Raw genomic sequence first — 12,472 nt, forward strand, 5'->3', positions numbered from 1 at the left:
TAACTATGTAAAGTATAATCATTAAACTTTAATCATTTAAACTACAATTTAAACTACAATTTCTGCTCGATCTAATCATTTAATCTACAATCGTTTTAAAACAAGTTTTCAGAACGTTAAATACAAGGTGGAAAAAAGACAATTCGCACAATTTTTTATTTGAATTCAACCTAAGCCGAAAAGCTGCTGAAACAGCTCGTGATATCAACGACGCGTTTGGCCCAGGAACCACTACTGAACGCACAGCATAATGGTGGTTTAAGAGATTTGGTGGAGGCGACGAGAGTCTTGAAGATGATTAGCGTAGTGGTTGGCCATTGGATGTTGACAATCAATCAATTAAAAGCCTTAGTCGAAGCTAATCCACACACAACAGTTCGAGAACTTGCTTCTGAATTAGACGTAATGTATACGACGATCTCCAACTACTTGAAAAAGATTGGAATAACAAAACAACTTGATAAATGGGTGTTTCACGCATTGAACGACAACCAAAGAAAACGTTGTTAGGAAGTTTCATCTTCCCTTCTTTTATGCAACAAGAACAACCTGTTCCACGACCGGTTTGTGACTTGCAAGGAAAAGTGGGTTCTTTCCGGCAACCAGCGATGCTCAGCTTAGTGGTTAGACACTGACGAAGCCAGAGTTGCACGAAAAGAAGGTCATGCTGATTGTTTGGTGGTCTGCAACCGGTCTCATCCATTATAGTTTTTGAATGTAGGCGAAACCCTTACGGCGGAGAAGTGCTATCAACAAATGGATTAAATGCATCAGAAACATCGACAACAATACCCAGCATTAGTCAACAGAAAAGGCCAAATTCTCCTCCATGACAATGCCCGACCGTACATTGCTAAACCGACTTTGCAGGACTTGAACTAATTGGGCTGCGTAACGCTGCCTTACTCGCCATACTCTCCAGACCTCTCACCTACCGACTACTACTTCTTCAGTCATATGTGAGAAATGCTTCAAAAACTTAAGCGATATCAAAAACGACTTCATCGACTTCATCGCCGCCAGTACGCAGGATTTTTACGTTATTGTCATAAATATACTTGTTTTGCATTGACAAAAATGTGTTGATTCTGATGGTGCTTATTTCGAGTCTAGAGAGAAAATGGATACTTCATGCAAAAATGTAAGGGCATTTATTGTGAAGCAAGAATTGAGGAGGAACGAACAGAAGCTCCCTTACACCAGCCTTGCTTCGTTCCAGTCGCTAGGGAAAATCGAGGACCACTGAAAGCAATTACCAAGATAAGCAGAACGTCCTCCAACGTACAGCATCTGCTATTTACAAATGGTCACCAATTTAATAGTGATCAGGCTTAACGTTGATTTCTTTTGTGTGTTAACATGATTATGATGCAGGCATATATTTTGATTCAAAATGGCGTGATATAAACATCTAAGGTATTTACAGCTTCTCTTACAATTTTCGGATTTTTAATCATGTCAAAACGCACTATCTCCTTTTGATGGATTGACTGTTGCTATTTCTTCCGATAAGTTAAGGGCAAAAGAAATTCACTAATTGATATAATAATTAAGTGATTGATTTTGTGCTACGAAAAAGATACTATCAAGAATTGTAATGCCAACCGAATTAAAGGAATAAATTATAAGATGGTCAACATCATGAAATTTGGAATATAGACTTTTGTCATTTATTCATTATATTGTGATGTAATTACATTGAGCTTCGTAAATAAGTATTATAAGGAAATAAAGTGTATTTCCACAGAAAAAAATATGTGTGTGTGTGTATGTGTGTGTGTGTGCGCGCGCGCGCTAACTGGCAGCCCCGCTTTGCCTGGTCGTACAATACGCTAAAACATTATATTTTAATTCATGCAAATTGCATATGTATTCAGGTAAGTGGGTATGTATAATACGTCAAGGAGATGAACGCAACTGCCTTGCACAGTTCCAGGTCATTGTTGGGCAAAGTGAGCAACTGTTGCCTCCCTTTGATAAACTGAATAGTTACCATACAGAAAAGAGACAGTAGATGTATTCCTTAACCATGTTGAAGGCAATATATCTAGGAAAAAGCTGATCTGTTGAAAAACCAAACTTGTTAAATTGTGCCATTGGCCCTGCACAGCAATATTATAGTGATACTGTTACAAAACAGCACACCAACCTTCAGTTAGTCATGAGCCAGCACGAAAGTAGTAAGGCTTAGACAACTGTAATGAGAATATTCATGTAAGTGTGCAACCTCGTCTAAAGATTATGAAACATAAAAATATAGAATAGTCAGCAAAGAAAAGAATTATTTTTTATTTAACCTTTAATTAAGGCCCTGACAGATACTAGTATGGCGGATACGAGAGAACCTGAGAGTAGTGCTAACAACGTTGATTATCCTACACTCTACAATACTTCGAAAGTCAGGCTACAACACTTTCCCAGAACTACCCTCCTGTGGAATATTGTTTTGATGGCCTGCTTCCCGTTCGAATACAACATGATAGCATTCAAATCCAATGTAAACAAATTCTTTTTGGTCGTCCCTACAAATAATCAAATTCTACCTAATTTACACCATTCACGATTACTACACTACCACCTTATATTCAATAACCCTTATCCTCGAGTGACCTTCGGCCCTTGATAAGTGGTGATTCTCAAGTAAAATAATATATGCAGTTTTATGATATACTCAGAAAAGCTGAACGTAAATAGAAAGAAAGTTTAAATAGTTGATTGGGTTGGGAAATAGCATCAGTAAAAAATGTAAAAAGTGCTGGGGAAAATGCATTGGGTGATAGTAGGTTGTATAAAGTCGAATGCATTACCCAACGATATCTAAGGCTGTTAAGTGTTGTGTCTGGGACAATAACTTGAAAAGCATATTACTGTAACACAAGCTATTAAACAAGTACGTCCGCAAACCAACTTTTTAGATGCGTAAAGATCCTGGGTATTAGATTTATGTACGTGTACAGAATGAAATGTGCGCCGCAATGCAATGCATAAACAACGGAACACGAAGTTGCACACATGACGGTAGTAATAAATCTGCTGGGGTATTATTTAGCAAATATTGTGTGTCTCTAATCTGACGGCTTCGAGTTGTGTGGATCATATTAAAAACACATTCATCATTTTACGACAACTGACATCGTCGACAAGGTCATAGAAAGTCTGGTGCAGTTTACCGTCCGCTGATTTTTGTATACGCAAAAGAAACGAAAAAAAGACACCTAGTAAATGCGTGTGTAGTAAACTTACTAGAAATAAGATGTCAGCCATATTAGAAAGACTAGAAATCCTGAATTAAAATACAAATTTGATTATAGAAGTCGAGGTGTTAGTGTTCGATGATTATTTACAAAAGTTCATGAATAACCGTAGTCGAGGACGATCAATAAAAATATGATCAGGTAAATAGGACGATCAATAAAAATATGATCAGGTAAATTTGGATTTTAACTGCATTTCTCCAAATGTCTGTGCGGCCTTCTAGAAATCTACATAATTTTTTAACAATGTTCTGCTTTATAAGGGAATTATTGATGGGGCTAAGCAGAAACAATGTTTGTTTGTTTGCTTATACTTAACGATCTATCAACAAATCTATAATTATTTAAGGTCATGTACAGTTTGCGGGAAGTCATTTTGTGCATGTTCCTGAGTTGTAATATTTTTAATTTGTGTAGTGCGTTGGTTGTCTTATATAATGCTACACCTGCCGATCGGTAGTATACTGTTTGTTATGATTTATTCGATTCAGTGTCAGTTAGTCGTTATATTCTTCGTTTGGTTGTTCTGCTTTTGTATTAGTGGTTTTCCTGAGATATTGTGTGCACCAAGTTTGGGAGATTGGTTTATATTTTGGTGAATGAGTTTATTTCTTTTAGAAAGTCTATTATTTTGGATGGTTCTATTTTGTTCAAAAGGTGTTTAAGGCTGGACTCATGATATATTATCTTTGGATACGAGACAAAGTCAACACACTCTAGTAATATATCTTGTATGTTGTGCATAACGGAGGTTGGCGCCTTCCAATAGGTACAATAGGTGTGTTATATGAGTGAAGTCTATGTAAGGTCGATGTAGTATAACTTCTTTTTTAGTTAAAATTGTTTTTAGTTGCCATCTTCCAATGATTGGTTTGATATTTTATAGTTTATTGTTTACACATTGCAAACTATTCCTCTTGCCATTTGTTGGTGATCATTTGTTTTAATTTGAAGTTTGTAGTTTGTAAATGGTAATGAAATCGTTTCCAAAGAAATTTCTCTTCAAAATTTGCAGAACCGCAACGTCAGTCCTCAAAGGGTATTGACGGTGAATAATGTACGGGGTGCCTTTAATAAGTTTTCAGGCATTTTATACAAACATTTAAAATTGTCTTGAAAATCCAATGTGCAATTGCGATACATCTTATGAGATGATTGAACACATTTTATGATTTCAGATTAACATGAACAGCCACAGTAGGAATTGGAATACACCCTACTAAAGCCTGATTGTCACAACTGGTGAATTTAAAAAATGCAAGCTGGACGTGAGGACACTTTAGAAGAACGATATGCAATAAAATTCTGTTTAAAACTTGGAAAAAAACGTGGTTTTAACTGTGAAAACACTATGGAATGCTTCAGACTTGCATGAATCGAGCATCAGTTTTTGAGTGATATAAGAGATTCAAGGAAAGCAGGAAGTCTGTTAGAGATGATGAAAAGTAATGAGTTGATTGGCCAAATAAAGGATTTCATGGATAAGGATCGTCATGTTTCTATAGAGACAATAAGTGGTCAGTGTGTGACTGTACACACAATTTTTCATGAGGGACTGAAGATGCAGAAGATTTGCATGAATGCACCAATTTATAACTCAATCCTTATCACAGATTATTTGACCAAGATGGGCATCAAGATAGTTCCTCAACCTCCCTATTGTCCAGGCCTTGCTCCCTGTGACTTTTGGTCATTTCATAAGTTCAAGAAAAATTTAGAGGATATTGTTATCGAAAATTGAGGAGATGAAAGAGACTGTGATGAGTGTCATTGACATGCTCATACAAGAGGACTTCCATGGGGTCTTCTAGAAGTTGTTGGAACGGTACAAGTGCATTGCAGCTGGAGGAGATTACTTCAAATGGGAATACAGTTTTATGTGTTCTATTAAGAAAAGTGCCCACACGAGAAAAGCTCTGAAACTTATTGTTGTTTTTGGAACATTTCTTCTTGTGTTTTAAATTTGTGGAATCTTGACCAATCAGTTAATTATAAATCGTAAGTGGCAAATCAAGACGGACTACGTGATCGTGAGCAATGCCAATATTACCAACTATATTTTCTAGTATAAGGTTGGCTGCGTGGCCAGAAACTGTGATATACAAGATACTCGCTATGATGAGGTCTATTGTCACAATAGAGGCAAAAGCACTACCAAACACAATTTAAAATCGTTCTGCATATGCCTCGATGGGTGGACGAGGTTGGATTACACTGATAACATCATCAAATGTGAGAGACACCCAGGCCAGCAAAGTACATGTTACTACGTATCCGGATCATTCACCTGCATATGAAAGAAGGGTTTTCCGGACGTTACTGTGTCCATATAATAAAATGGGGCATGTTCTGAACTAAGATCACATATAGCATCAAAGAGTTATCTTTCCTTGAATTCACACACAGAACGTAAACAACATCATCAATGTACCCACAAAGATGATCAATGCAGTATTGCTCTGTACGTCAACTCGGCTTTGTTGATGTCACTTTCACAAGCGACTCAAGTTGCATTTGTATTCTGTTAAGACGAAATGATTTAACAACATTAGTTTTGGGGATTCGGGCTAGGACTGTTCACTGTTATCTTACATATGTATTCTAAAATAGTTATCAATCTTGTACTGAATAAACTGAAATCGCTTAACTTTTATTATATAATAAGAACTGACGTCTCACATTAATGATTTACGAATATCTTTTGTAGATAAATAAATTATTAGTTGAGAGCTGATGGTGGCAAGTAGATATTGACTGACGACTTAAGATCGAATCCAGTCAATTTCATAACATTACTTTTATTTCTGGATGTTCGTCACCTTCACATGATCCGTCCGATATCCTCTCTTCCCTTGTTTAAGACGAACTTCTGCACATTTGGAAGTTTCAAACTCCATATTTATATCTTCACTCCATTGCTGTCCGGTTTGAACCAAATAGTCAATTTCCTTTTCTGTTTTACCAGTTTCAGAGCGTCCATAAATAAGATGTGACTGATCTTTGGTCCATTCTTCTCCAGTTTGTATCTCATTATTATTATTTTTATCATCATCATCATCAGCATCATCATCATCATCATTATTCCATAAATAATCAGGGAAATCAATGCATACAACACCAAAATGTTTGTACGAATTTAACTTTAATTATCAAGTGTGTCTTTAGCATGAACATTGCGACCCAATTATAAAAACAAGAGAGGGAGAAAATGGGCTTTATCAGATTACAGCAACCATCTATGACTAATGACGTCCTGAGAACAGGTTCCTATCATTCAGACTAAATTTCAGGAGCAGTCTCCTCATAGACACCTCTTTCGTCTTCTCTTTTATTTTATTGAAAAGCATCGTATCGTTCCAGCATCCCCAGGTACTTGTAGCTTTTTGCATCAAGATCTCCTAATCTTTTACGATTTCGCAAAATGATGCTTTTCATGGCTCCTCTCTTCCCTCGTTTAAGACGAACTTCTGCACATTTGGAAATTTCAAACTCCATATTTATATCTTCACTCCATTGCTGTCCGGTTTGAACCAAATAGTCAATTTCCTTTTCTGTTTTACCAGTTTCAGTGCGTCCATAAATAAGATGTGGCTGATCTTTGGTCCATTCTTCTCCAGTTTTGGTCCATTCTTCTCCAGTTTTGGTCCATTCTTCTCCAGTTTTGGTCCATTCTTCTCCAGTTTGTATCTCATTATTATTATTATTATTATTATTATTATTAATTGTATCTCATTATTATTATTATTATTATTATTATTTAATAAATAATTAATTAATTAATTAATTAATTGGACCCGATTCTTCTCCAGTTTGTATCTGATTATTATTATTTTTATCATTATTATTATTATTATTATTATTATTATTATTATTATTATTATTATTATTATTTGCTGGACCCGTGGAAATTCCACTGTATGAAAAATAGATTTAATGAACAAGTATATTTTGATAAAGCTAACATTTTTTAGATAGCGAAAAAAATACTTTTTTGACAGAAAAACGAATAACGTGCAGCAAATATAAATTTAGTAACATTTTCATAAAAATATTGTCCATTGTATTTTAAATATAAAACCGACCTAAATGAAATAAATTAATAAGTACTAATAAATACTCAAAAACTAACATTGTGCTACATAGTTCAATGCAAATAATAAGATCAGATTGTGAGAGACAATTTTTAATTCACTCATTCAGTCCAACACTTCTTGGCATACAATGTTCTTGTTTTTGCCCTGTCTATTTCGAATGTTCCCTTTTTGTACGTAACATTTCACTGACTTCTTTCTTCGATGAGGAAGTGCTACACATAAAAATTACTACGAGTTCCTTTCTCACACGATTACAATAATAATCATATATTATTATAATGATTTTCCAAAACGAAGATACAGTAAAGGAAGCTTACTCTCATATTCTTGTCCAAAGTTTTGTTTTTTTTTGGGGGGGGTGTACAAAGCAGTTGCCATTTATCAAAGCCCAGAGGCCACTCGAAGATAAGTGTTAATGAGTATACAGTAGTCAATGAGAAAATGTTGTAGTAATTGTTAGTAGTGGAAATTTGATAAAGTGAATTACTTAGGGTGATGGCGCATCAAGAACTTGTTCATGTTAGACTTGAAGACAATCATATTATAGTCAGTTGGAAAGCAGGAAAACGGAACAGAGTTCCACAGGCGTGCAGTTCTAAGAAACAAGCTTTGTTCATGGAATATATGTTTAGGTTTAGGCACAGGTAAACAGTGGGGAAAATTATTGATAGTGGTTTCAGTTAGATGATTGTTTGTCATGAAAGTCAGGTAAGGAAGAACCATAAACTGGAGCTCACACGAGCACTTTCCATAAAAATAACCATAAATCAGAGACAGGCTTGCAACGTCGCTTCTGTCGGAAAGAGGTTGTAAGGAAGAGAAACGAGTATCTCCCACTAGGCTATGAAGTCTATTTTGAAGTCTGTCAAAGCAAGATAAGCTGTTTCTAGCAGTTCCTGCTCAGATATGGCAACAGTACTCCATCCTTAAACGTACTTGGCTCTTATACAGGTAGACAATTGTATCATCAGTGATATATCTACTGGAGTGGTAGAACAATCCCTCCATTTTTCCAGCAGCCTTGACAAGAGATTTAATGTGCGTGTTCTATCTCAGATTGGGAGTAAAGGTCAGACTTAGAAGCTTGTCAAAACATGGAGTCTCCCTAAGACGAGAGCCATTCCTTTCAATTGATACCAGACGGAGATCAGAGCATTAGTGATGGAAAGATAGAAGCTTGGTTTTATATGCATTAAAATTAACCAGCCACTTCTTTCCCCATTACACCACAGGATCAAGATTTGCAGAGAGAGAATCAGAGAGAACTTAATCGTTTACTGCCTTTGAAGTCTTGCCATAGATGGTAGTGTCATCAGCATAAATGTCTACAAATGATTTAAGTATGTGTTTTGGGAGATCATTGATGTAGATCAGGAAGAGAGTTGAGCCCGAGATGGACGCCTGAGTGACTCCAGCATTAATACTGTAAGCTTCTGGTTTCTGGCTATCAACAATTACTCTTATGAGCCTATCAGAGAGAAATGAATTAATAACTCTGTATTTAAGAATTCAGGTGATAAGTCATCTCCCTCTCAATACAGACCAATAAGTCTTCTCTGTGTTATGAGTAAGTTACTTGAATCAATATTAAATAGAGAAATAGTAAACCACCTCAGCAGGAATAACCTTCTTAGTGACACACAATATGGTTTCCGCTCTGCAAGATCTACCGCAGATGTGCTGACGGTTATATCCCACAGGATTAGTGAATCTCTTGACAAAGGCTTCCTTTCTAGGGCAATTGCTCTCGACATATCAAAGGCCTTTGACAAAGTATGGCATAAGGGTCTACTTCACAAGATTTCCAGCTACGGTATAACTGGAAATGTTTTCTCAATCATTAAATCATTTCTCTCTGATAGGCTCATAAGAGTAGTGGTAGATGGACAAAAATCGGAGGCCTGCAATATAAATGCTGGAGTCCCTCAGGGGTCAATCCTGGGCCCAACTCTCTTCCTGATCTACATCAATGACCTCCCTAAACACATACTTAAATCATTCGTTGACATCTATGCTGATGACACGACCATCTACGGCAACACATCAAAGGCTGTAAATGACGAAGTTCTCTCGGATTCTCTCTCCTCTGATCTCGAGCGCGTGGTTCAGTGGGGGAAGATGTGGCTAGTTACCTTTAATGCATCCAAAACCAAACTCCTATCCTTACATCATCAACGCTCTGATCCCCAGCTGGCATCAATTGTGATGGATCGCTCTCGTCTGGGTGAGGCCCCGTGTTTTGACAAGCTTCTGGGTTTGACCTTTACTCCTGATCTGAAATGGAACACGTACATCAAGTCTGTGGCCAAGGTCGCAGGAAAGATGGTGGGATCCTTCTACCGCTCCAGAAGATATCTCACTACTGATGCAATTCTCTATCTATATAAAAGCCAAGTACGGCCAAGGATGGAATACTGTTGCCATATCTGGGCAGGAGCTGCCAAAAACAGCCTATCATGCCTTGACAGAGTACAAAATAGACTTCGTGGTTTAGTGGGGATGCCCTTTTCTCTACCCTGCAACCCCTCTCCCACAGAAGAGACGTTGCGAGCCTATCCTTGTTTTATCGTTATTTTCATGGCAGGTGCTCGTCTGAACTCCAATCCCTGGTCCCCCCTCACCAATCTTTCACGAAAAACACCCGTCTAGCTGAATCCACTGTGAAAAATTTCCCCCACTCTATATCTGTGCCTAAATCAAAACGCGGATTTCATGAGCAAAGCTTCTTTCTTAGAACTGCACGCCTGTGGAACTCTGTTCCGTCTGCCTGCTTCCCTCCGGACTACAACTTGGATGTCTTCAAGTCTAATGTTAACAAATTCCTAATGAACCGCCCCCCTAATTAAACACTTCATAAAATCTCCTCACTAACGTGATGTACTTACAATAACCCTTATCCCTGAGTGGCTTCCGGGCCTTGATAAGTGGTGATCACTGTGTAAAAAAAAAAAAAAAAAAAAAACTCAAAAGACATTTCCAGCTATACCGGAGCTGGAGATTTTGTGAAGTAGACCTTTATGCCATACTCTATCAAACGCCTTTTATATGTCCAGGGCAATTGCCCTAGAAAGGAAGCCTCCATCGAGAGATTCGCTAATCCTATGAGATATAAATGTTAGCATATCTGCTATTGATCTAGCAGAACAGAAACCATATTGCATGTTACTGAGGAGGTTATTTTTGCTCAGGTCTATTTATGGTGGTTAGGATAGAGCACACACTTCTATTCAAAACCCTGTTTGTTATTTGCCAAAATTGGTGGGAACCAAGTGACTGCTTAGTTACTTTGGATTTAGCAGACTGAACATACAACTCTCTCATTTTCTTTATTACTCTTTTACAGTGGGTGCTTGCAGTCCTAAAGGTGGCTTTAGTCTCAGTACATATATTACGTTGGAAGCAATGGAAATAGTGATTTCTGTGCGCAATGGCAGCAACACATTCTGGAGAGAACCAGGGCTGGCAGTTAGGTTTTTGCTGGAATATTTTGGAGGGTATGAAGCGGTATATACCTACAATTACCCATTCCGTCAGGTCTGATACTATGGAGGAAACATGGAACACAGAGGTAGATCTGATATAAATGTACGAAAGCTATCTCAATCAGCCATAGAGTATCGATATACTGTACGATGGAGAGGAATGTTAGGGAACTTATTACATTTTTTTTTTTATCTTAACTGAGACAACCGGTTATAAGATTGGCCTATTTAAAGCCAAATTTCACGAATTTGTCCTTTTTTTAAGCAGTTTGGCCCCGAAAAATTGTATTTGGTCTTTCTTAAAGCGTAATGTACGGACAAACTAAGGAAGGAACAAGCAGAATATTATATAGTTTATTATTATTATTATTATTATTATTATTATCATTATTATTATTATTATTATTATCATTATTATTATCATTATTATTATTATTATTCACTAGAAGTTCTCACAGAGATCATCATCAGAGATTACTGTGGTGTTTCCTTAAATCTGCATGACAAGCCTCTCAAAGATTTCCTGTACTTTCCCCCACTTTTGGTAACTATTGTCAATGACTTGGCATTATCGCAACAGCCACGTAGCATTAATTTCACATTGGCAATGACCATTGGTCTTCACTGAAATATGGGTGACAATAAACCTGTACTAGATCTAAGTATTCTTAACACTTATTAAGTGGGGGTCTGGTTAATGCTCTTTCTTATCAGTCCTTCCGTTCTCCTTGACCCTTCACGAAAATTTTGTGTGATATCAATCGAGGCTGATGCCTTTTATTGGGAGGGGGGCACAGTTTGTGAGATTTTTGCAATTTCCTTTTATATTATTATTATTATTATTATTATTATTATTATTAGTAGTAGTAGTAGTAGTAGTAGTAGTAGTAGTAGTAGTAGTAGTAACTGATTTATTTACTAAAAATTTCTAAAGTAGAAAAAATAAAAACTCGGATATCTATGTATGCTATAAACGAATCAACTGTTAGTTCCGCAGAGTGGCTTCTTGATCCCTGAAAATTATGTAAACAAAAATCATTTGATGAAAACAAACTTAAAAATCAGATAAACATAATTTTACTTACTTGAATAAAGAGCAATGCGTATTTCTTTTGCGCATACGACGTCGGATTATAATGAACTGTAAAGCAAAAGCCTTTAACCTGACTGGGGTTAAATTCTCCTTCCTCGGGGGTCACGGAAATCTCTGGATCGCTGTCTGACGTTAGGATTGCAACAAACTTTTGTGGATATCTACAAATGTTATTCACGAACAAACATTTTCAAATTTAGAATGTTTGCATCTTATTTCTTTCATATAAATATATACAAAAAAACTTCAAGACACTTCTGCAGTTTAGCTTTATTCGTTGTTTTTTGTTTTTGTTTATTTTTTTGAAGAGTTCAATCCGCCACAAATGCAGACAATCATAAAAATTTTTCTAGAAATGGGCGTATTTTTTTTTTTTTTTTGCAAATAAACTCATCCTTGTTCTAATTTATTCAAAATGTTCATTCATTAGGGAAAAAAATTATGTATTTTCCATTAGAGATTGGTTTAAATTATGTATAAATCTTATTTAATCTGGAAACTGGACAGGGTTCAAAAGAGAGTCGCCAATCCTGGACTGTCATTTAGGCT

General features: G+C 36.5%; 1 protein-coding gene across 2 annotated transcripts in view; it reads right to left on the reverse strand.

Moving 5' to 3' along the window:
• Positions 1-12,472, reverse strand: part of LOC145247277 (cilia and flagella-associated protein 47-like) — a 215,467-nt gene that overhangs the window by 4,222 nt on the left and 198,773 nt on the right. For both annotated transcript variants that reach the window (XM_080108883.1, XM_080108882.1), the window contains exon 56: positions 11,916-12,084. In XM_080108883.1, coding sequence (XP_079965009.1) covers positions 11,916-12,084 — 169 coding nt within the window. The remainder of the gene's footprint in view (positions 1-11,915; positions 12,085-12,472) is intronic.

This window comes from Euprymna scolopes, chromosome 25 (assembly GCF_053919585.1).
Source record: "Euprymna scolopes isolate OS-2025 chromosome 25, ASM5391958v1, whole genome shotgun sequence".
In the NCBI taxonomy this organism is placed as follows: Eukaryota; Metazoa; Mollusca; class Cephalopoda; order Sepiida; family Sepiolidae; genus Euprymna; species Euprymna scolopes.